The following is a 23832-nucleotide window of genomic DNA, read 5'->3' on the forward strand; positions in this document are numbered from 1 at the left end:
AAAAAAAAACACCTGGCTGTAAAACTACTGTCGGGTAGAGCAAGTGGTAAAATTACACAAGCATAAATGTGGTACTGACAGTACATCCCATGATACAATGAAAATGCTGCCAGGAAAGGATGTAAATTATCTCCCAAAATACAACCAATTGCTAGCTACTTTCAACATGATCCACACCCACAATTAGCTGCTTCAGCCTTCAACTCGAAATGTTAGTTAGGAGTGGACACGGAATAATCACATTTTAACAAAGGAGTGGTTTGTGCTGCAGGAAAATGTGTGTTAAATATTGGTAAAAGTACTTGCATACCACGGGCAGGCGATATGTAGGGTGACCAGATTTTTAAAATAAAAAAAAAACTGGACGGGCCACCGACATAGAAGTGGGACTACAGTTTCGCCACATAGGACATGATTAAATTGTAGTCCTACATCTACAAAGTACATGTAAGAAGCAAACGGTGGGCGACACGGAGGTCTTGACTCGGGAGACCACGAGATATTGCTGCAACTTATTCCATGTGTACATATGTCCTGAACACCTCATGATGCCTCCTTCCATTCCACCAGCAGAGGCTGCTGGTCATTTCCTGTTCCCGTTATGTTGCTGGACCTCTGCTCTTCCCCGCCTCCAAATACAACGTCCTATTTCTATATATGTATCGTTGCACGTTCATTTCCGGGTGGTGCACCTGGTTTGCCTGTGGGCTCGAGGAAAAACTCACGGGTGGTGCAGACATTCTACTTCAAAGCTCTCATTAGAGGAGAGAAGTCATGGAGGAAGGGGGAGGGCGTTTCATGCCCTCCCCCGGCCCGATTTCAGCATTTGTTTGAGTGTCACTGGCAAACAGCGGGACAATAGGCAGCCATTCCAAAACCCGGGACAGGGTTTGAAAACTAAAAAAATGCCGGGACAAAGGGCAAAATACTGGGACGGTCCCGGGAAAACCGGGATGTCTGGTCACCCTAGCGACCAGGGGTGGACTGGCCTATAGGGAACTCTGGAGATTTCCCGGTGGGCCTCTGCACCCTGGGCCTCTTTTGTGTGATATTTCCAAATGTTCTCATAGGAAAAGCATTGGGCTTGCTGAAAATATGTCAAATGGGGCCACTTTGAAACTTATTTCCAGGGCCTCTTTTAGTCCCCAGTAATTAATTCCAGGGCCTCTTTTAGTTCCCAGTCCACCCCTGCTAGCGACATGGCATAATTTCCTTAGCACTAAGATTCCTGCTCTGGAGACTGGTACTCTCTCGTAGAGCAGTACTTTACCACCAGCAATGGGCCCCGCCTGGGATGCTTGGCCGTCACAGGCTCTTTAATACCATCTGACCATTAGACAACTCCGCCCTCCCCCACTCTGGCCCTGAACATTGCATGTTTAGACTGGTTAGGACACTTTTCATGCTGCATGCTTACAGTTCACTTCAAACACCACCGTCTATGATTCACAGAGCGCACTCTGCGTTTTGCACCATGTGCTCTGAATTTTCCAGCACAAACATCAAGTTGATATGCAGACTGGGATGCTGTAGCCGGAGACTTACTTTAATCGCTGTATCTGAGAAAGGGCAGTTTTGTGAATATAGGTTTACGGAAAGGGGCCTAAAAAGGGTAGGTTTGGCTGACTCCTCTTAGACATTCTGGGAAACTAAGGGTGCCATGGTTACAGTGAAATGGGAAAACGGGAACAGTACAGAACATAGCGATCAAAGGGCAGGTAATGGAATGCCAGCCTGAGTTTAAGGTTGGTCCAAGCAAAGTGGGGGCAAAGGGCTGTAACTGGCCCTTCATGCCTTTAAACTTGGGGGTGATCGCTATTCACACTTTGGGGTTCCCAGAGGTTAAAATAGTTGAAAGTATTTTAGATTTTTGGCAGAAGATGCTCTCTGCGTGTAATGCACATGCCCAACCTACTGTAAAAAAAGGGGGGGGGTAAACCAAGATGGCAGCCACAATGCGAATAGCAAAGGTAGCAAGTCCCTTTTCAATTTCCATTGTGGTGAAGAAAGAGTAGCCTGGCTGATCAAGCAAGCCAGATGGGGAGGATAAAGGTGTTGTTGAGGGATGTCTTGGGGCAAGGGACAGGATGGAGAGGGTGAGAAGAAAATGGCAGCAACTGGGGGAGGCGCATTGGTCGCTGGAAGGCGGGTATAGCGTTCTTTTTTCGACAGTAATTACTTCATGGACTTTACCACAAAATAAATGCTTCGAATTTTCATCTAATTGTTTTGGGAATTGTGGGTTAAGTGGTCAAAAGTGGGTGCAAAGGCTCTTGGGGTAGGGGCAGTAACGAATGGAAAGAGGGTAGCATGCCGGGAACCCCCACAAATTGAAAACAAATGTAGATGAACAAATTCGAAGTCATTACTTTGTGGTAAAGTATCGCAAAGTAATTCCAGTCAGCAAAAGAGCATGGAACCCAGAGGCGGACACTGGCACATGGCTGCCATGATCGCAGCCACGTGATTGGCTAGGTGCCATTTACCAGGGGTGACATATGTTTCACGGTAGGTAATTGTATTAACGTAACGCAGGGTTTGTTGCACAATTACATACTTCCCGTGGCATGGCATGTGTGAAGTAAACCAGGGCGTTTTCTCGAGGACTGCCTTAAAGTTAATATCCCTGCCCCACAAGACACCATTGAACGTACCCTCTAAACGGATTCACGGTCCACGCTGGTAGGATCTATCCCATCCCCGACATCATCCCTCTCCCCTTATACCTGCCATGCCTCTCCTTGCGTCCTTGTTTCTTGTATCCAGGACCCCAAGTTCTAGACACGCTTGGGGTCTCTGAGCCCACAACAGCGGTGATTGGTGCCACGTGAACACTTGGTAACAGAGCATAGCACAGCTTCTTTGCCAGCGTCCGCTGGGACAGTAGGCGCTGCATTGCAGACACTTAGGACAGGAGATGGGACTGTGTGAAGAGGACACAGTCAGCACTCACCCTCTGGACGAAGCACTCAGCCACGGCGTGCGCACTGCTGCAGCACTCCAGCTCCTCAAGCAGCTCACTGGGAAAAGAAAGAACGGCACTGCATGTTAGACAACGTGTTACGGGAAACCGAGATCACTACAAATCTGCACACATTAAAAGCAATGTAAGACATCAAAACCAATGTAAGTGCAAGCGTTAGAAGGAGAGATACGAGAATGAGCTAGAGGAAATGAGCAGTGGTAAAAGGTAGGGATTTTGCCAAATCGGAGCAACGCCAGGATCTGAAACCGGATACTCTCCCAATGTTTCGGACTATGGCCCCCATGATCCCTCAACATTAACTATGCTGACCTGGGCTAACGGGCGTTTGTAATGCAATGCATTTTACAAGCCTGTCCTAACCGAAGACCCAAATACAACACAGCAGAGCCCAGACCCCGTTCCTAAATGGGCAGGAAAATCAAGGGAATGGGTTCAATTTACTACATATGGATTCAACTTGGCTATGTGACCTTTGGCTACGTCCCCACAATCTCTACTTAATGGAATCCTTTGCTCCAATTCTGATAATGCAGGTACAAAACAAAAACAGAGTAAAACTAAAAAATAACGACATGTGACTTGATGGGTAATTTATCCCACAAACCAAATGCCCGCCCATTTACATTTTAAACCACTTTTGGTCTCCATGTACAACATACATTGCTCAGAATTATAGGATGAAAATGTTATCTTACAACGACCCTGAAAGTAGGGTCCTATATCGACCAAATATGGCATCGAATGCACAAGAGAGACATTTTGGTTGGTTTCACATGTGGCATCAATCACATATCAAGTCACACACCGGCTTTTGTAGTATTACACATTTGGTGTATTGTGTGCCATCAGTAGCACAATACAGATGTGTGTATAGTGAGTGTGGGAAGCTGGACTATAACGAGGGTCAGGCATCCGAGGCGATCCCTGACTGGAGGCCCATCATGAGTGCAATTGGCTGGCCCAAGTTCCACATGTCCAGGGAACTCGCATGCTGATAGGAAGGGAGAGGAAGGTAGAGGCACATGGCGGACTTTAATGAGGGACTATCAAGTAAATCACCCAAAGGCAGAGAGTAAACCAATTCAACAGATTGCTTTTAGGAATTTTCTGAATTTCAGGCGACAATCCTCTGCTTTGATGTTTAAAAGGTAGTTTGTGTTGAGAGAGAGGTGCCTTCTGAGAGAACCAACCACTGTCCTGGTTTGTTTTTCTAGAGGTGATAGAGGATAGTCTTCCCAGTGTTGTGGATCCCAATTAAAGGGTGGGCATGTTTTTTTTTTAATGTATAGTGGGATGTAGGAGGGGCCACACCCAGTGATTGCATTATATAAGATACAGAGGGCTTTAGAGTCAACAGTTTCCTCCAGAGGGAGCAAGTGTAGGGTCTTCACGGCTGGTGAAAAGTGATTCCAATGTTTTAGCCTCAACATTACTCATGGTGTTTTATTCGGTCAAAAGTACTGGGACTGTGCATGGTAGGGAGGCCCACGTACAGGCTATTGAAATATTCCAGTCTGGTCAGCAACAATGCACACGTTACTGCCACTTTATTCTGCATGTTGAGAAAGAACATGCTTCGCTTGAGCATGTGAAGGTAGAAGCAGCAGGTTTTGAGGCCCCCTAATCTGCCTGCTGAACGATCTTGTTATCAAAAAAGAATCCCAGGTCCTTGCCTTCTGTGATGGGAGGAGGTGGGTGGGTGATGCTGCTTGGCAATTAAAGTGACCGAGGCAAAGGACTTCCATTTTGGATGCGTTCAGACAAAGCTAGTTGTCAAGTCAACTGCTGTCATGGGAGTAGATTTCCTGTGTCCGTCTCTGTCTGCGTCTCTGTCTGTGTCTCTGTCTGTGTGTCTGTCTGTGTGTCTGTCTGTGTGTCTGTCTGTCTCTCTCTCCCTCCCCCTCTCCCCCTCCCCCTCTCCGTGGAGTCCAGCTTTTCAAGCACCATTTCCGACAAGCTCCAGAGTGGAAGAGAGCGAGAAGCCCCAGAGTGAGGAAAGTACCAAGAAGCAGCGGATTGGGGAGAAAACCGAGAAGCCCAGGAGAGGGACGAGAACCGAGACATCCCAGAGTGGTGGCAGAAGAGACAAACCCTGGAGTGGGGAAAGAAAAGAGAACCAAAAAAGCCACAGAGTGTGGAGTGAGACTGAGTAGTGGCCCAGAGTGGAGAAAGTAGTAAGACATCACAGAGTGGGGGGGTAATAAGGAGCAAAGCCCCAACATGGGGAAGAGACTGAAACAACCCAGAGGAACGGGAGCAAGAAAGAGAAAAGAGAAAGACTTAGAAACGTAGAATGGAAAGAAAAACACAGAGCTCAGACGGGAGTCCTGAGACGCTCTCCAGCAGGACATGTATGACTGGAACTATAAACGTAGGCAAAAGACCAAGGGGTGGGGGCTAGAAGCCAGCAGCCAGCAGCCAGCCATCCCTTTCATTCGGCAGCTCCCAAAGCAGGTGTTATTTCCTTTTGGGAGGAAGGGACAGGAACTAGGTTGGATTAGGATTCTGGACCACAGACCTTTTTTATGTTTAGACTTCCTGACAAGAACCCTTTTACTTGGTCTGTTTTAGAGTACGGTTTGGAGCTGTAGGGAGAGCTTACGCCTCCTTTTTCCTTTAATAAAAGTTGAAACTATCATGCTTCTGTGTCAATCTCCTGATTCTGACCTAACAATTCACAAAGCCACACTGGACACGGAGTAACATTTAAAATGGGCTTTTGCTGTGCCCTCACCTAGTGCTTACAATCCCAGCGCCTTTCTGACATCACAGTGATGCTTTCTCTGTGCTCCCATCAACCATTTACAGTACAAACGCCTTGCTGACCCTTAATGTTTAGCAAACACCAACACAGTTATGGTGGGTTTATGAAAGCTTGCAAGGAGCCTTTCCATCTGAAATGGGAAAGTAGAATAAGCTATTTCAACCACATCACATGCCACAGCACCACCGGTTAGCCATCACTGGATGCTCATGTCCAGTTCAGAGCCACAAGAGCACTGCATTGTGGATATGCAAATTAGCTCAAATGCACGTGTTTCTACTCCAGAAAAGTGTCTAGCACTCTCCTATTTTATTCACAGCCTTTTCAAGCCACTGTAGACATCTCTCAAACTAAACTTGAGGTGAACTTCCAGTGATGGCTACTAGGTGGTGTTGTGACATGTGAGACTTGGTTAAGTGTTTAATTCTACTGAATCTTTGTGTGATAGTTAATATAGGCTCTCGCTAAGGAAATGCCCAGCACTTCCCTTTTTGGCCTCAGAGGAATAGTTTGGTGCTCTCTGTACGCTCATCCAGCACTTACATTCTTGTAACCTCTCCAGCCCAGAGTGATATTTTACATAGGCACGAAGTGTGCCCTTGCCAAGCACTTATATTCTCAAAGCCTCTTTGACTGTTGGGCGACAGCTTTCAGTATGCCAATCCAGTTCTTACATTCCCACTGACTATTTGGCCCCCGGGTTTAACATGGGCTACCACTGCTCCCATGCCCAGCTCTTGCCATTCCCATAGTCGCCTGTCAGTGATATCCTGCATGACCTCTTGCTGCGTTCCCAGCCAGTACTAGCATTCCTCCAGCTCCAGATTCTGCCCCAGGTTAAGACATGATCCCTTGCTGCACCCCCGCCAAGGCGCTCATTCAAGGCTAGAGGTCACCTCAGTATTGACACTCCCCTAGCAGAGCCATCATTAGCACAAGAATAATAATAATAATACATTTCATATATAGCACTACACGCCCATAGGTCTCAGAGCGCTGAAATAACAAGGCATTTGTTACTCAATGTATCCACCTAGGAAGGATGAAAAGCGGAGTAGACCCTGCTGGGATTCGAACCTGCCACAGCAGACTGCACACAGATATATGGTGGGAGCGCTTAGCTCACAGTGCTATCTGACCGGCTAGATTTGTTGTAATATTGGTCCCCTGCCTGATGGCCTAACCTGCACAGACCTTACTCCGGCCACGGAGAGCGTACAGCGGCACAGGGGCTGCCACTGCATTCCTGCAGCGCTGCATTCACGCTCCATGGCCTCGACCCCTGTCCAGCACAGACATTCCTTTGCCATTTAACCCTGACCCATACTGCACATTCCCATACCAGATGCCCCTCTCCAGCCTGAAGATCTAGCAGCCCGAATGTGTATAAACAGAGTAAACCTCGGCACTGAACTGCGTTCTGCCACAATTGCCTATAAAAGGGGGCACTGCTTAGCATCGCTGCACAATGCCCCCGTGGGGATCCTTTAGAAAAATCATAGAAATGGGAATGCACAAAGTAGGCACAGAAACGGCGAAGACTTCCAGATGTGGCAGGGTTAGAGGTCAGGGGATTTAGTTACATTTGCCTGGTGTGCACTTTTGTTTTACATCTGGCCTGGCTGTTTTCGGTGCGCTGAGAAGGTGACATTGTTCGACACCAACCCCATCTCATGGAATGTTACCACATGCGCATAAAATGGCACCGTCGTTGCACAGCGCAGGATCCCAAGAACGGGCAATTTCCAACAGAACAACGGCCCCAAATCTCTCGGGTTAGTCGAGTATCCAACCCACAGCAATACCAGCGTGCTAAACCCAGTGGCAGATTCAAGGCAAAGGGCCCCGTGGGCAGCACCTGACAAAGGGCCCTAGGTGGGCAGGTCAAGGAGGTGAAGCTTAGGGTGGGCGTAGTTAATTGTGGTCACGAGTGCACAATGGCGAACTTTAGGGACAAAAGCTATTTTTTATAACGTTGTCTTTATTACAGTTACCTGTGTCTAGGGGTTTTGACTAACTGGAAACAGCTGGGCCTCCCCAGCAGGCTTTGCTATCAATGGTAATATCGGAGGATCAAGCCTGAAACCATTGTTGGAAATGAACATGTTTCAAGGCTAAGGGCGAAAGGGAATTACAGCTTATGAAGACCACACAATTTCCCAGAAAGAGGTCTCCAAGAAAGCTAGTTGGATCCAATGTTTGTAATTACAACTGTGGAAATGTTTTACAAAACTACAAACCCTTGTCCAAATATGTCTTTAATAAGTACACGTCACAGTACAATAAATTCAGTATTGTGCAAAAAATAAAAACTTCTGTGCAATAAGGAAAGTAAAGTAAAGGCACAATTGCCAGCTAAGCTTCATAAAATAATGCCATGAGAAGACGTCAATAATAAAGTGTCCATTCATATATTGCACACCACAAAATTCTCTTGGTTTACACAGTAAAACCTGGCATTCTTTTTTGATTGACCTGTTTCTATAATGTATATATATTGTCAGGTTTATTTATTATGTGATTTGTGCACTTTTTGAGGCATTGCTAAACAAATAATAATTTACCCTTTGATTACCAAGCTTTATAAATACTGCTATGCAGTATACCTGGGCAAATCATGAAATCTCATCGTGCCTGATCTACCAACATTGGGAACCCATAAAAGCAATTCAGTTTTCAACTTTTGTTATGAACTCTCAAGAGTCACTAAACTCGAGTTAATGATAATTATTGGTTATGTAAATAGCGATTCGCCAAACCACTATACATACAACATATTCACATACAATAATCACCCAACTAAAGTTGGCACCGATGTATTAACCTTGGAAGGATGAAAGCCTGAGTTGGCCTTAGCAGTATTAGAATCTTTGACCTGCAGATCAGACACACACATCACAGAAACAAATGCTCAACCCACTGAGCTACCTTGCTACATAATAATATACTGTCCATTTATATAGCACACAACATAAAGTTTGCTTGGCATATACGTGAAAACCTTGATTCAGGATTAGAAAAATAAACATCTCACCTTCTTTTCACTTGACCCATTTCCATAATGTATATATACATTGGGAGCCCATAAAAGCAATTCGGTTTGCTACTTTTCTGATTGGTCACCCCAGGTGGCACCCCATTGTTCTAAACTATGATCATTATGTGTGCGCTCGTACTTCATGCCACCCCTGCATAAGTCAGTGCCCCATTTGCGCCCCCCCCCCAGCCAAAAGCACCTGGACAGCCACTGCAAAGCACACTAAGCATTTGTGCGGCGCATTTGCTGTTTGGGGGCCCAAACTGGGAGGAAAGTCAGCTGTCGAGACTGCCAACAAGTGATGTGTGGACCAAGTGAAGCAACACTTCCGTTTTTGCCCCTTGAGGTGCCTCAATGATCCTACTGACCCCCACTCTTTCACCATTCTCTCATCGCCGGCGGCCTGATAGCCATTTCTGTGGGTTTACATGGTATTTAGAAGACATCAACATTCTGCATCAACTATACTGGGTGCATTGTACATGCGAAAAACCCCTGCTTCCTGCCTGCATTTCATCAACACCTGGATGTGCACTAATTGGCTTAAACTGCCTGCACCACAAAGCTGTCACAACCAAACACCACTCTATGCACGCACGCATCTCGGTTTCATGGGAAACCTGAACATTTGGTTAATGTCTTCCACACGACCCTCCCTTTTTGCCCCCTCTTGCTCGCCTGCTTCGAAGCCACTTGTGGCATTCAGCGTTTTACAACTCGAAAATATATAGCTAAATACAATACATAGCTTCCAAAAGGATCCATGTCACGAGGGTCTCCTTTTTCCAGTCCAAGCTTTTTAACCAACAGCAGTTGAATGCTGGGATTTGAAGTCCTTTGTTTATAATAAAAAGTTGAACTGCACGTGACAACGTGAGATGTGATGTTGGCCATCCAGGACGGAAGAGGTTGGCCCCCAGGATAGGGGGAGGGTTGGGGGTTGGGTGGCTCAGTGTGGCACCTCATGGAGTCATCCACTCGGTCTCTCCCGACTTCCATTGTAGGAAGGAACCCTAATGACGCCTAATGCACCCGCTGCCCCCCATAGCGACACCACTGTCTGGAGTCACAGCCGGGGCAGCCGGGGCTCAAGTCGAGGATACACGCGGGTGGACAGAGTCCATCTACTTTTTTCAAAGGGTGGACTCAGTCCCCCCCCCCGGCTAAAGTGAGAAACATTGAAAGTCTTTGTTGAATGTAGGAATTAAAGCAATCCCAGGGGTCGCTGTTGTCAGGTTTGCAGGCCGGATGCTACACCACTGCACTATATTACCTGATGAAAAAGAACAAGTAAAGGTGAAATGTCCCATGTCGGTATTGCATGTTCCAGGGAAAACATTAGTATTGGTTATTGGAGTTTAAAACATGCACACATTTTAACGTTTTAAAAAATACTATTAGAAGAAAATCTCCTCTCTTTGGTTTTGTGTGTGTGTTGATTTTATGAAAGGCAAATGCCATTCTTCCTGTGCAAATAGGGTGGTTATGCAAAGCCATTTTAATGAAATGTGCATATTTTGATATGCTCATTCGGGCGATGACACACCCCACTGCGTTTGTTGACGAGTCCTCCCACTTTTATTTTTAGGACTTGACCCCTGGTCTCCGCAGACATATATTGTGTTGTAATGTATTTCCCTCCCCTGCTCCCTCCTTGACCTGCGGGCGCTTTGAAACAGTATTTTCTTATTGTATAAGCACCTAAATCAAACAAGCAATAAAACAATCCACAACGAAGGATTGCCATAGGTCACCAAATATGCCACCTAGTGATGTCACCAAGGGTTTATTTTTCATTCTAAACCCAAATTAAATTAACTGTCCCGAAAATATAATTTCAAACTCCAACACATACAATTAATTTCACTGGAGTGCTAGTCCTCACTTACACGAAAAGCCGCTACTTTGGAATTGATCAAATATCAACAGCAGCAAATCCAATTTACCCAAAATAAAGTGGTGATGATCATTCTCGACGGCAAACCATGGGATCCCATCGAACTGGGTTTGGAAACCCTCTATAGTACCCTAGTTGGGAAACAGATCTTACAAACGGCCTTACTTTCCAATGTCCATGAGGAAATAGAAGGGAACCCCGATGTTCCCTCTGAACAACAATCTAACGGCAAAGACAGACACATGGAGGAAGCCCCCTCTACCCCCCCCCCAACACTGAACAACTGCCCTCACCAGTCTGAAAACAGTCACAATCTCTGGAGGTTCAAATGAAATCAGAAACCACATATTTACAAATCTGTCGCCTAACCACATGAGAAGCCTGTATCAGCCAGACAACTATCTTGCAGTACCCCACCAAATTCCCAGCCCTTGTCCCAAACTGACGAGCCCTTTGGGCTGCTCGTCACTCGTGTTCAAACGGTGAACCTCGCCTCTGCCTCCTTTGGCTTTGCTAAAGAATATCAGGTCTCTCCCCTGTATTCGGTTGTGGTGGTTGCGGACTTCTACGGTCTTGGTAATTTGTAATGTAACTGTGTACTCACTATCCACCGATGAACCATCACCTCTTTACGCCATATTCAGCAGGCTTTATCTTTAATAGTGAGGTCAACTCAGTCCAGCTTTCCCACAAGTTAGCGTTCCACTAAACATCCAAACAAAATACATACAAATAAATGTCTGCTGCAGTACACCCACCTTCACTATACTTTCCCTGCTGCAAATGCCTGTCCTATGTGTCTCAACAGGGTCCACAAATCAAGATATCTCCAACAAGATTTTCGGCATGTTTGGGTAAAATTTAAAATAACAAATACAATAAATAAACCGCTGTCCAGAATATCACCAGATTAACAAAGTTTCACGAGATGGACCACACTCGCACTTCTCACACAGGCTGGTACAAATCCTTCCACAGGTTTTTGCTGTTGCTAAGAGGCAGAAATTGGCCTATGAGAAAATGCAAAGAAAACACAAGCCAGTGCATGCAGTCACGGATGACTCTACTGTCAAATTGCAGGAAAGGGGAACAGGACAGAGTTCTAGGAGAAAGGACTAATTTAAAATTGGCAAGGAACATGGCCTTTAAAAATTGAGAAGGCCTGGTGAAGAAGGCTAAGCAAAGGCCATCATTAGCACATTTATTTGAGCATGCGTCCCCATTTGACTGATTAAAAGGAGATTGTGATTATTGTAAAGCTGAGCTGGAGAATGAGTAATATATACATTCACCTAAAGGGAATTTGAGGATTGTACACTGGGAGCTAAACTGGAAGACCTCACAACACACCTTCACCAACTGGAGATTGTGAGGGGTTCATGAAAAAGAGGGAGCTGGAAAAAGGAGGAATGGAATGTGGAGTTTTGCTTTTATTTAGCCAAAAAGGTATATTTGGCTTCCGCCGTAAAAATTACATAAATATCAATGAAACCGAAGGTAAAACAATAAAAACATCAACATTTGATCTGTCTGCAATTGGTAAAAGTCCTAATTATATTGTTCATCTATTCATAAAATATGTATCTCCCGCTCCACTGATTCCTTCATAAACAAGAACATATCAAATATAAAATCTTCATATTTTGAATGCGTTATTAGGGACATAGCCTACGTACATCTAATATTGTTCTTTAAAAAGTGTGGCCTCAGACATCTCCTTCCTTGCAGATCAATACAAAGTGTACGAGATTTCCCAGTTTTCCTAACCCACAAGGGCATGCCCTGTCCAGTCCCCGCCATGGTGTTCTTGTGCGTACCGGGAAAACATTCAACCCAAGCATTAGAATTAGAATTCTCCAGCACTCATGGGAATTCATCTTTGGGATAAAATTACAGAGGGCTTCCATGGCACAATACTCTGTATACATTCCCATGGACAGAAGTCTCGAGAAGTCCTTCCTAATATGAATCCTTTCCTCTTTTCTAGCCTGCAACCTTCTCCGCTGCCCATTAGACATTGTTCATAAGTACTCTGATTGCTTAGCCCCCATTTTAACAATGTCACTCCTGAGAATCAGCGATATTCGCCCCCCACGGTGCAGCCTCTCTTCTCCATGAGAGCATTCTTTATGTCAGGATTCATGGGGGGGGGTCTAACTGGACTTTCAAAATGAACTGCACAAAGTGTATATGGACCTGGCTTCCCTCAGTATGAATCTTCAGCTTATTCGTAAATGTAGCCCCTGGGGCGGCTGGGGTCAAGCCCATCAGTCTGCTCAGAAAGAGATTCTGTGTGATTTTCAATTTTGGGCAAGAGGCAAAACCCCACAGCTCGCTTCCATACAGGGTTGCTGTGTTTATCTTTGCATTCAGCACTTCATTGCATTTATCTAATATCTCATCTTTTCCCCTCATACATAATGGTGGAATCTTTGAAGTCCACGCTGGAGACCAAGTAATAATACTGGGTCACACAACCGCTCTCATATGGGGCCCAAGATGGGCACGTCTTTATATCTGATTCACGACAATATGTTCAAGTATCCATAATATACCATACTTCTTAGAGAAAGGAAGATGAGTCTTTCTGATTCATATCAAAAATGATTTATCCATAGTAGTTCAAACAAAAAGCTATCACTAATAATCCTTAGTGAGGAAGCAGTTGCCACAATCCACATGTATTAGACTAAAAAAGCCAATGCATTTCGGAAATTATTTCCTTCATCAGGGCGAGTCTAATTATATAAGTCCAGCAAGCAAGTATATAACATAACAAATGCAAGTATGTGACATAAATTCATATAATGGTGACAATTCAAACGAATCATACATTGAAAAAAATCTCTGAAGTCCCCTTAAACTTATTTCCATCTGTTTAGCTATCCGTTTGTCATGCTCCGTCCATCGCCCTTCCCTCGAGAACACTACGCCAAGACATTTAAATGTTCTGGCCACCTCTATTCTTTCTCCGTTTCTGCTCCACCTACCCCGGGGTTTACCTCTTCTGAAGACCATAATCTTGGTTTTGGATACATTTAATGACAAGTTAGGGTTTTTAAAAAAGTCAACTGCGTACTTTTATTCATGGGTTTAAATATCAGTTCAAAAAGGCCCAGTGCCTTTCAGCCGCAATAAAGAGCTGTCAGCAGAACGGCTAGAAGACCAAGAGACTGCACTCTGAGTTGCCAAGGATGCAGGGGTTCTAGAACCCGATCTTATTAAGCATTTAACAGAGGACTGTGGATGGAGCATTTGGTGTAAATCAGAGGCATAGTTATAGGAAAACACAGTGTGCATTTAATGCATCCATTTGGGTATTCATTATCATTGCGTTGCGCCTCGCCTATATCAATTGCAAAATGTTCCTGCCCACCTGAATATTTGGAAAAATGTTTTATGAGTTATGGTTCACAAAACCTTTCACATATTATACAAAGAGATGATAAATGCATAACAGTTCAAATAGCTCAATATGGTTAAAATACATAATCACATCTCATCAATTCATATTTGCATCTAATCAAGCCAATAATTGTCAATATCAATGAATATAATGCGGAAAGTGCATAGTCAGGCCTGCACATTTCCTAATAGCAAATATTGCTGCAAGTAATTGCCATTCAGTTTGATTGGCCATCCCGAGTTATTCTAGCTTACTCTGCAGGGTCTACCATTGAGACTACAGCAATGCTCTACACCATGGGTGCACAACATACGGCCCGCCATGCTGTTTTGTCCGGCCCGCGAGGCACAAAGACTTTCCTAATGGAGGGCGGCCCGCAAGCAGAATCGGCCGCCCTCCATTAGGAAAGTCTTTGTTGTCTTCCGGGCCGGACAAAACTCTGGCCGTCATTGGCTCAGCACACACACACCACGTCGCTCCTACAAGCCACGTAGTGCGTGTGGTGTGTGCTGCACCAATGGAGGGCCAGCACTACGGCTGGCGTGGCCAATAAGGCTTGATGCCGGAAGGCATTTCAGCCTTGCTTGCCACGCCAGCCGTAGTACCACTCCACTTAACTTGCCAGCGTTCCAGCTAGCCTGCCTTCCAGCATGTCCGGTAAGTGGTCCATTTGTTTGTGTTTGTGTGTCGGGTCTGTTCTGCTGCATGTTTGTGTTGTGTATGTTGAGATAGGGGGGTGAGAGGGGGGTCGGATGTGCATGAAGGTTTGTTTTTGAATGTTTGTGTTGTGTATGTTGAGATGGGGGTTTGTATGTGTGCATGCTTGCTAGCTTGTATGCTGATTTGGGGTTGTGGGGGCTTTGGGTCTGTATGGGTGCATGCTTGAGTGTGTGTGCTGAGTTGGGGGTGGGGGGTTCAGGTTTGTATGGGTGCTTGCTTAAGAGTGTGTGTGTGCTGAGTTGGGGGGCTGGGGGGGTTCAGGTTTGTATGGGTGCTTGCTTAAGAGTGTGTGTGTGCTGAGTTGGGGGTGGGGGGTTTGGGTCTGTATGGGACATAGTGTTTGGTTGGGGGTGAGGGGCCCATGGGTCATAGTGTTTGGTTGGGGGTGAGGGACATGGTGCATAGTGTTTGGTTGGGGGTGAGGGGGACATGGGGCATAGTGTTTGGTTGGGGGTGGGAGCCATGGGGCATAGTGTTTGGTTGGGGGTGGGGGCTATGGGGCATAGTGTTTGGTTGGGGGTTGAGGGAGCCATGGGGCATAGTGTTTGGTTGGGGGTGAGGGAGCCATGGGGCATAGTGTTTGGTTGGGGTGGGAGCCATGGGGCATAGTGTTGCACTCCAAGAGTGAACTCAATAATAAAGCTAAAACAGGCACAGTTAGGAGATGTACATCCTTTGCTTTTTGAGGAAACCTGACTCAACGAAGGCCATACTCCTCTTGGGCAACCCAAACAGCAAACTATAGCAGTCCAAAAACGGAATGTCCAATCTAGGGTCAATTAAATATATATAATTTAATTAAAAATACGATATACAATAACTAAATAGAAATAAATTATAACAATGGAAAATGTGTGGTACAAAATGTAAGTTTGAAATGTAAATAAAAATCGTTACCCCTCAAAGACATTCTTTTTCCATGTGTTTAATACAAATTGGGGGTTGAAACAGCCTCCTGCCACGCCCCGACTACCGTCTCACCCACATTTACTTTTCGGCCCACTATAACCCTCATCTAAGGTACTTTCGGCCCTCTGTCAAAATCAATGTGCACCCCTGCTCTACACCCACAAATGTGTGGCCTCAGCTCCCAACTCAATCAAGCAACTTCAGGATGGATATAATCTTTATGTTTTTTAGTAGGTTTACAATCATAACAGATAAGATAAACACACATCTGGAAAAAAACAAAATTGATACGAACATATAACACAAGAATCACCACAATAGGTTAAATCTCACTAAGTAACATGTAGAGGATAAACAGACATTTTAGGTATCCAGTTCTAGGAACCTACCCCAAATCTGATCAAATAAGCTCATTTTTTTGTCTCTGACGAGGATAATTCTCTCCATTCTGGCCCCCTGTTTTAGGTCTGAGATCCATTCTGCAAACTTAAGTCTTTCCACATCTTTCCACTTACTTAAAATAACTTTTTTGGTAGAGTTAGAAGCCGTGTAAAACCAACATCTTTGAGGATTTACGAGTTCAGCCACCAATTCATATTCACCCAGAATCACACTTAGAATCGAAATCCAAATCAAGCAAGAGAATCTCATTCATTTTTCTGAAACCTTCCTCCAATAGTGCCTCAGTTCATGGCATTCCCAAATCATATAGTCAAACGTCCCTTTAGTATGTCTGCATCTCCAGCACCCCTCTGAGTCAAGAAGACCCCTTACATGTAGCCTTTCAGGTGTCCAAAAAACCTTGTTCAATATCTTGATCTGATGACTTCTCTCACCCAGATTTAGAGATGTTAAAGCCACATTTTTGCAAATGTTGACCACCTATTTTCGCTCATCTCTGTGTCAACAGTATCTGACCATTTGACCAATAATTCTGAGTTTGGCTCCTTGTATTGACTCCGCTTTTTGTACATTCTTGAGGCCATGTGGCCTTCTGCTTTAAATTCCTTAAACCAGGTATGCCACCCATTGTCTACATCAGGAATTCTGTACATCAGTGCCTTCTTTAGCTTTCTATATTCCCCCAGAGTACAATCCAGGAGACCTTTACTTGTGGACGATTGATTAAAATTGAGCCGTTTTTATCCATTCATTAGGTCTTCCAGACACTGGATGCCCCCTAGCAGCCAGTTAGGCCAGAGAAGGGATTTCCCATCCACCTTTATGTCAGGATTCAGCCAGATTGAGGTGATGGAATTACCTACTATATCCGGTTTGCTTTTCTTCATAAGAGCTCTCCAACATGCTCTGATATAATGGATGGATATAATCTTAAGCCTTATTTCATACAGGGCAATGCTACAATGGTTATTATCAACCGCTATGCAGTATCTCCAGAAGCCTTGAGTAAGGATTCTGAATGGGACTGGCTCAGCACGTTTTTTCCTTTAAATTCCTAAGGTCCCGGGTCATCCTTATTAGAAATGACCCATCTTCCTCGTTTACCAATAGTCATTTTCAAGCCTCCTCTATTTTGAATGAGCTCCATCGTATGTAATCCTTTAAGCAGTCCTTGGAGTGACCTTTTCTGTACATTTCCTAGAAGTGGCCGGCCAGGACACTGCTCATAGGGCTCACTTACCATGTATTTCACTTCCACATTGTAACCCATTTTTAATAGACTGCACGGATGGGCACACACCAGATCAACCAAGGCACAGCATAGCAGTTAATCTTAGAAGAGTGTAAAATCTCATTATTCTGCAGTTCCACACACTCAAAATCACTGGGCTGTGATATAGTATGAAGGATCTGCAAGATGACTTGCCTGTTGAGCCATTTCTCATCATTTAGTGGGAAGAGACTGCTTAGAGCAAAGGACTTGCTGGTGCCCTCAACGAGATTTATAGGAGTGCCAGCAACTTTGCTTTTGGTGAGGAGCGAAGAGGTGGTGGTACTGCAGACCTAGAGGCGCATACAATTCCCAAGCTATACCATTTCTTCAACCTCATCACCCCCAAAGTTGGCTACTGAGCTTTCTTCACCAGAGTCTTTCTTGTTGGTAGACGAACCTTCCAATGGCCAGTTGGTTAATGTACCAGATTTGTTTCATTGCTCTCTGGAGCTTCCTTTTGCACCCCCTCAATCTTCTTTTGTGCCAGCGATTTCATTTTCGTCAGGTGCCTTCAGTTCAGCCTGCAAAAAGGAGGAGTTGTTTTTTGCCCATTTTCAGCTTTAAGTGCTGCCAATCTTTTCATCCGGCGCCTTTTATATGACATGAATATAGTATTGCTGCTGTTTTCAAACTCAGTGCCGCCACTTCATTGTTCTCACAACCGCCAATCTAGCTATTATTTATTTGAGAGGGAGAGGAGTTTCCTGCATTTTTATATCCATCTAAAATATCGTCATCCACTTTCGAGAGTACTTCACAAAGCCTTTGTATCATAACCGTAATGTGGATTGCTGCCGTTTGTGGGTTCTGAGCCCTCACGTGACTCTTCAATGTAGAGTGCCGGTGGGGCTGAGAGGCGTTTCTGAGCAGAAGCATTTCCACCAATTTGTGTTCGAGGAGCATCTACCGACTCATCCAGTCACTGGGACTTTCTCAATATTGTTAATTTCCTTTTGGAGGAAGTACCAACTGCAGTTCCGTGTTATTGTCAATCATTGTGGAGGTAAATTGTTGTGTATTATTTGCAGTGTCACCCGTCCCCTGTGGGACATGTAGCTCAAGGTCGTTTTTATCAGGATTGAAATAATCCGTTATCCTTCCACCGTGGGAACGGGCCTCCACAGTACCCTTATTCAAGAATGTTTGCAGACATTTCAGAGTCAGGGAGTAAGCCACAGGGTACCGCTCCCTTACTTTCAAGCGCATGCCATGCTGGATACAATTGACACCCTACACAATATAACACACCATAAATAATCTTTTCTAAAACCCTAAAAGAGCAACCAACCACTCGTCTACTAGCAGACGCAGTAGATGCCACTGGTCAGGTCCCTGTGTTTCGCTTCAGTAAAGTCTTCGAGAGGGAAGTCTCTGCCATCCTAAAGAGCCTGAAACTCTCAAGGTGAAAAGGCGACTTCTGTCTGGCAGACATTGTTTAGGACTTCTCAGAAGCTCCGATCCCCTCCATCACCAGATTCATAAATGCCTACTTTACCTCCGGCCTACTACCCTCCAGCCTCAAAGAAGCCAGGGTTCTCTGCCTGATCAAAAAACCCTCACGTGACCCCTCTGTCCCCAACAACTGCCGGCCCATCACCACTATCCCCTTTCTATTGAAAATCCTCGACAGAGCAGCATACTTCCAAATTCAGCAATTCCTGGAGACCCACCACATCCTGGGAGCATGCCAGTCTGGCTTCGACCTTGCCATGGTGCGGAATTTGCCTGCTTAACCTGAAGAACCAGCTAGACGAGATCAGAGACGAAGGGAAACCCACCCTTTTCCTTGATCTCTTGGCAGCGTGTGACCTGGGCAACCACCAAATTCGGTGCCTTCAACTCATCACTGCGTCAACTTCTCACCTGAAGCCACTACTTGGGTTGCATGATTCGTAGAGGGCTGATTCATCAGAGTGTTGGCTGAGAACACCAGTGGCCCCTATCCCCCATCCCATGTGGCATGCCCCAGGGGTCCTGTGTATTCCCAACACTCTACAACATATTCATCAAACATTTATTTGACCTACTCGACTCCATCGGCATACCTTACACCAACTATGCCAATAACACGCAAATCCTCCTGCCATTGTCCGGCAACTACTGGGATGACACTTGCTCCCTAAACAAAGTGTACACGACGATCCAGCCCTGGATGGCCATTCACTGCGTCTGCCTCAATACTGAAAAGACAGAGAATCTTCTGGTTAGACCCGGGGCAGTAATCAAGAAGCTCGATGTCCAATACAGATTCTTCAAGATCGATGGCATTCAAATCCCGGTATCCTCCTCAGTGAAGACTCTAGGAGTCAACCTTGATGCTACTCTCTCACTCACACATCAAGTGAATGCCACTGCCTAAGCTGCAGCATACACGACAAAACTGATTAATGCCTCCAGATCTTTCCTTTTGCAAGACAGTTGCCTTACCATTACCCGAGCCATTATCAGGTCAGGACTAGACTATTGCAATGCCCTGTTTGCTGGCACCTCGCTGCATAACATTCAAAAGATGCAAGTGATCCAGAACAATGCCATCAGAGCTGCCCTGAAAATTCCAAAACCTAAACACATCTCGGCTGCAAAAAAGGATGTGCACTGGCTTCTGATCCAAGAATAAATCATGTTCAAGACCTTGTCTATTGAAAATAGATGCCTCACCAACTCTGCCCCACCCAAACTCTCACAGAAAATCACCAGAGCTCACTCAGACAGGCCCCTTACATCCGCATATACAAACAGACTTGTGCAGCCGAAATTCAAACGAACCAAAGCAGGTTTTTTGTCCTTTTTGGCATTTGGCAATTCTTGTGTTTAACTGGTACTGCAACAGCGCCTTGATGCCTATGGGTTTAGCGCACTTTATAAATGGAAAATAAAAAAATACATAAAGGCTGAATTGCAAGGTCTAGGGCTTCCTGCGCAGGGGCAGAGCAACCGGAACCGGGTAGTGATAGCAGTTTGCTTGCCTCCTACAATATTCCAAGCACAATCTGCAGCCTCAATATATATCACGAGGCGTATTTCACTTACTTGCCGTGGTACTACCAGCCACATGTCTGAGCTTGTTTTTTGCCACAGTGGTTCTACAGCCTTGACTTACAGGCTCACCAAACTGCCTCAGCAGTTGCAACACACCCGACGCGCGGCGGTGAGGATTTTGAACTCGCAGGCAACCCTCAGATTGCAGAGTCTTGCAACCCAAAGCAATAGATTCTAGTAAGTTCACTGCACACCACCAGCAATGTTCACACTGCCGGACCGCCTCAGCACTTGCACCTCACTTGATGCTTTTTATGGATATGCAAATGTTCATGCAAGAAACCCATTTAGCAGGCCAGTTTTTGAAAATAAGAAAACCCTGCCTGGGGTTTAAACCCAACCATGTGTATATATTGTTTTTCCCTCGAAATTAAATGTGGCGTCATTGAAGGGAAGGGTGCCCAATATACATTAGAAAAGTAAGCGCATGAGCAAGTAATCAGTAAATAACAGTTGTTTACAGACACTGCCATCTAGGTGCTGCACCTGTGATGTGCCCCAGGGTCTCAAAAGAAGTTTGGATACACCACTCCCCTGCACGGTTCACCCAATCTCCTATTCCTTTTTTTATAGGTTACATAAGCCAAGAGGGCACATTAAGGGAACGTCTGTAGTTCTTCTGTAGCCATTTGGATTTACACAAAAAATGAAGTTGTTGGGCAGTGGCTTTAACGAGTTTTCCTGCCAGGAAGCAGGGCTCATCTGTAAGATGGGGGACCAGTGAGCCCAGTCCTTCGGCCTAGATCAGAGCACTATCGCCAGCCGGTGTCTACTCATTTTTCTGAGGTTGATAAACTGAGCAACCATTTCTTTGGGTGATAATGATTGTGCCCAAATAAAGTGCATAAAAGTCTTCACCAAGTCATGGAGCGCTATAGAAATGTAAGGTTTCCAGTCAATATATCAAACATTACAGAGTGGTACATTTCAGAGTGGACCATAACACTGAAAAACACTGCAAACATTAATTAAATAAATAAAGGGTAGTGGGGTAAAGGGGTTAAAATGGGTCGGGATGGCGTTATAGGGGTAAAAAAAAAAATGGGGATCTTAGGGGGACCCCCAAATTGAAAAAAAAAAACACAAAAAGAAAATCAGTGTTTTCTACATTTTGTCCGCGATGAAATTTACCACCCTATAAATGGCATCTGTAAGAACACATATAACCAAATTTAAGGTTGGAAAGATAGGCCAGGGACTTTGGAAAAATGAAATTGTGATGCGGTGCTTTTAAGATACAATTCTTTGGTAAACAAGAGTTAATGTTCTGAGCTATCACCCCCCTGCTGCACGTATTGCATAAGAATTATGATTTTTTAAAACAGAAAACAAGCTTTAAACATATTTGTTCAGTTCGCCGTTTTGCAGGGTAATTTGCGGGCATATCGAAGTGCGTGCCCGCCTTGCGAGCAGCGCCAGGATGGCAGCCTGGACTCACGTTGATGTGACTCCATGATTGTGCCATCAGTCTGGTCTGGAGTTTCAAGGAGCGTGCAACGAAAGTCCCCTCTCCTGAGAGGTAGAAGGCCTCACTCCAATCTGGTATGGGGCAAAGCTATACATCTGCTGCACGGACTGCATAAAATAGGCGTACTGGGGCATAGGACGGTTGCCCGACTGAGAATAGGGTGACAGTGTAGAACTTTTTCTACCCCCACAACCTACCCGTGAGCCCATGCCAGCCAGCTGCGCTTTGCATAAATGGGATGTACAGTGCTCCTGGAATGCCTACACAAGAGTAAATAAACCCTGTGCGCTCTCTTGGGCACAAAAAGCCACCAGCTGAAAATCCAGACATAATTAATGGCATTCTCGAATTAGGGTGACCTTCACACTGTACCACCTCATAGCAATGCCCTGGACGTGGGTGCCTGGAAGCGGGTGAGGCACCCTAGAACATGGGTCTGCAACTCACGGCTCTCCAGTGGTTTTGGACTAGGATTCCCATGATCCCGCACAGTTCACTAGACTGGCTAGGGTAAGTGGGGGATGTGGTCCAAACCATCTGGCAACCCAAAGTTTGCAGAGCCCTGCTGGAAACATCATTAGGACGACTATGGCACTGAGGTTGGCTGGATGCATCTGCTGCTGCGACCTTTCAACAATGGTCTGTTTCTGAGCCACACATACCGTGTAATAGTAAAAAGCCGGTGGCGCGGTGATGGGTCCCACAGGGTTGGTTGGCCATCGTTTCTGAGACCTAGCCCTCATGGTTGGGGACTGGCTTATGAAGAACTGAAGGAAAACAAGGAGTTGGCCAGTTAAGAAGGATGGTCTGATATGGCGGCGGTGGCGCGAGCAGCTCATTTTGCCCAGTGGAGGAGCGATAGTAACTGTATACAGAGGAATCAAAGGTAGTCGCTATCTTGGGGGTCTTGCTGTGGGGAGGGGGAGAGTATAGTTTGACGGACAACTGCCCCCAAAAGGAGAGCGAAACAGCACAAGACCCTCCGTCGTGTACAGTGGTGCCGTCTATATGGGTGCTTGAGGTTTTCATCCCCTCCCTGGGAAAAGCCTAGGGAAGGGCGACTTAGGCCGAGCCCCGAATGGAGAAAGGCAACCTATGGACCATGGAGTACCAGGGGTGTGAAGTGGCTGAGAATACGTTGTGTTAATCACAGCCCACAGAGATTATGTTCAGCCTAGAGCAGACAAAGCAGGGTCCTAAACTATGTCTGGAGACCCACAACACGTCAGTGTGACATCTCGACCTGCTCTCTCACGCTGTAACCTCAAGCAGAACAAGTGCTTAATCTAATCCCTAAAAATCCTGCTCACATCGCGGTATTCCAACTAGTGTCAAGAATAAACTACGTTGCAAGGTAAAACCACTTTCCAAAACTGAAAAACACCAGCGGATGGAACTCCCTGTGCGCCAAGTTCTTTTGTGGAAGTGCAACTAGCATTGCCATCACCATGACAATGAGATGCACAGCTGTGTGAAACGCTAAGAGCATGGATGAGGTCACACATGCAGAGTTAAGCCATCTCGAGTAGGCCCATGTGATATGTTCAGAGTTATGGCCTTCAGTCTGGCGCGTGCGGTGTATACTGGAAAATGAAAACTATAAATAATATACAAGAATCCAGAATGTCGTCGGCTAGCAACACAGCTCTTGACAAACATCCGTCCTTTAAAGAAGCAACGGGAAAAATGTGCAGAGTGAAGCACACGCATATGCAAACAAGGCAACCAGAACAACTGCGCCCACGGGTAGGATTCCCAGTTTGACCAAAACTGTGATCCTGGGCAAACCACTCGACTAAAATTAACCTATTTTCTGTGCTGCATGAACTGCACACAAATAAACCGCACTGATACACGGTTTACCAGACTATGGTGTCTGTTCAATGTATAATTCTAATAAGATGCAACTTTTATATAGGGGACACCCCCTG

At 45.4% G+C, this 23832-nt stretch overlaps 1 protein-coding gene across 2 annotated transcripts in view; it reads right to left on the reverse strand.

Annotated features, from left to right (window-relative positions):
• Positions 1–23832, reverse strand: part of PLEKHG2 (pleckstrin homology and RhoGEF domain containing G2) — a 718440-nt gene that overhangs the window by 285520 nt on the left and 409088 nt on the right. For both annotated transcript variants that reach the window (XM_069644246.1, XM_069644245.1), the window contains one exon: positions 2954–3020. In XM_069644246.1, the coding sequence (XP_069500347.1) occupies positions 2954–3020 (67 nt within the window). The remainder of the gene's footprint in view (positions 1–2953; positions 3021–23832) is intronic.

Source organism: Ambystoma mexicanum, chromosome 2p, assembly GCF_040938575.1.
Source record: "Ambystoma mexicanum isolate Mex_15411 chromosome 2p, UKY_AmexF1_1, whole genome shotgun sequence".
Taxonomy (NCBI): Eukaryota; Metazoa; Chordata; class Amphibia; order Caudata; family Ambystomatidae; genus Ambystoma; species Ambystoma mexicanum.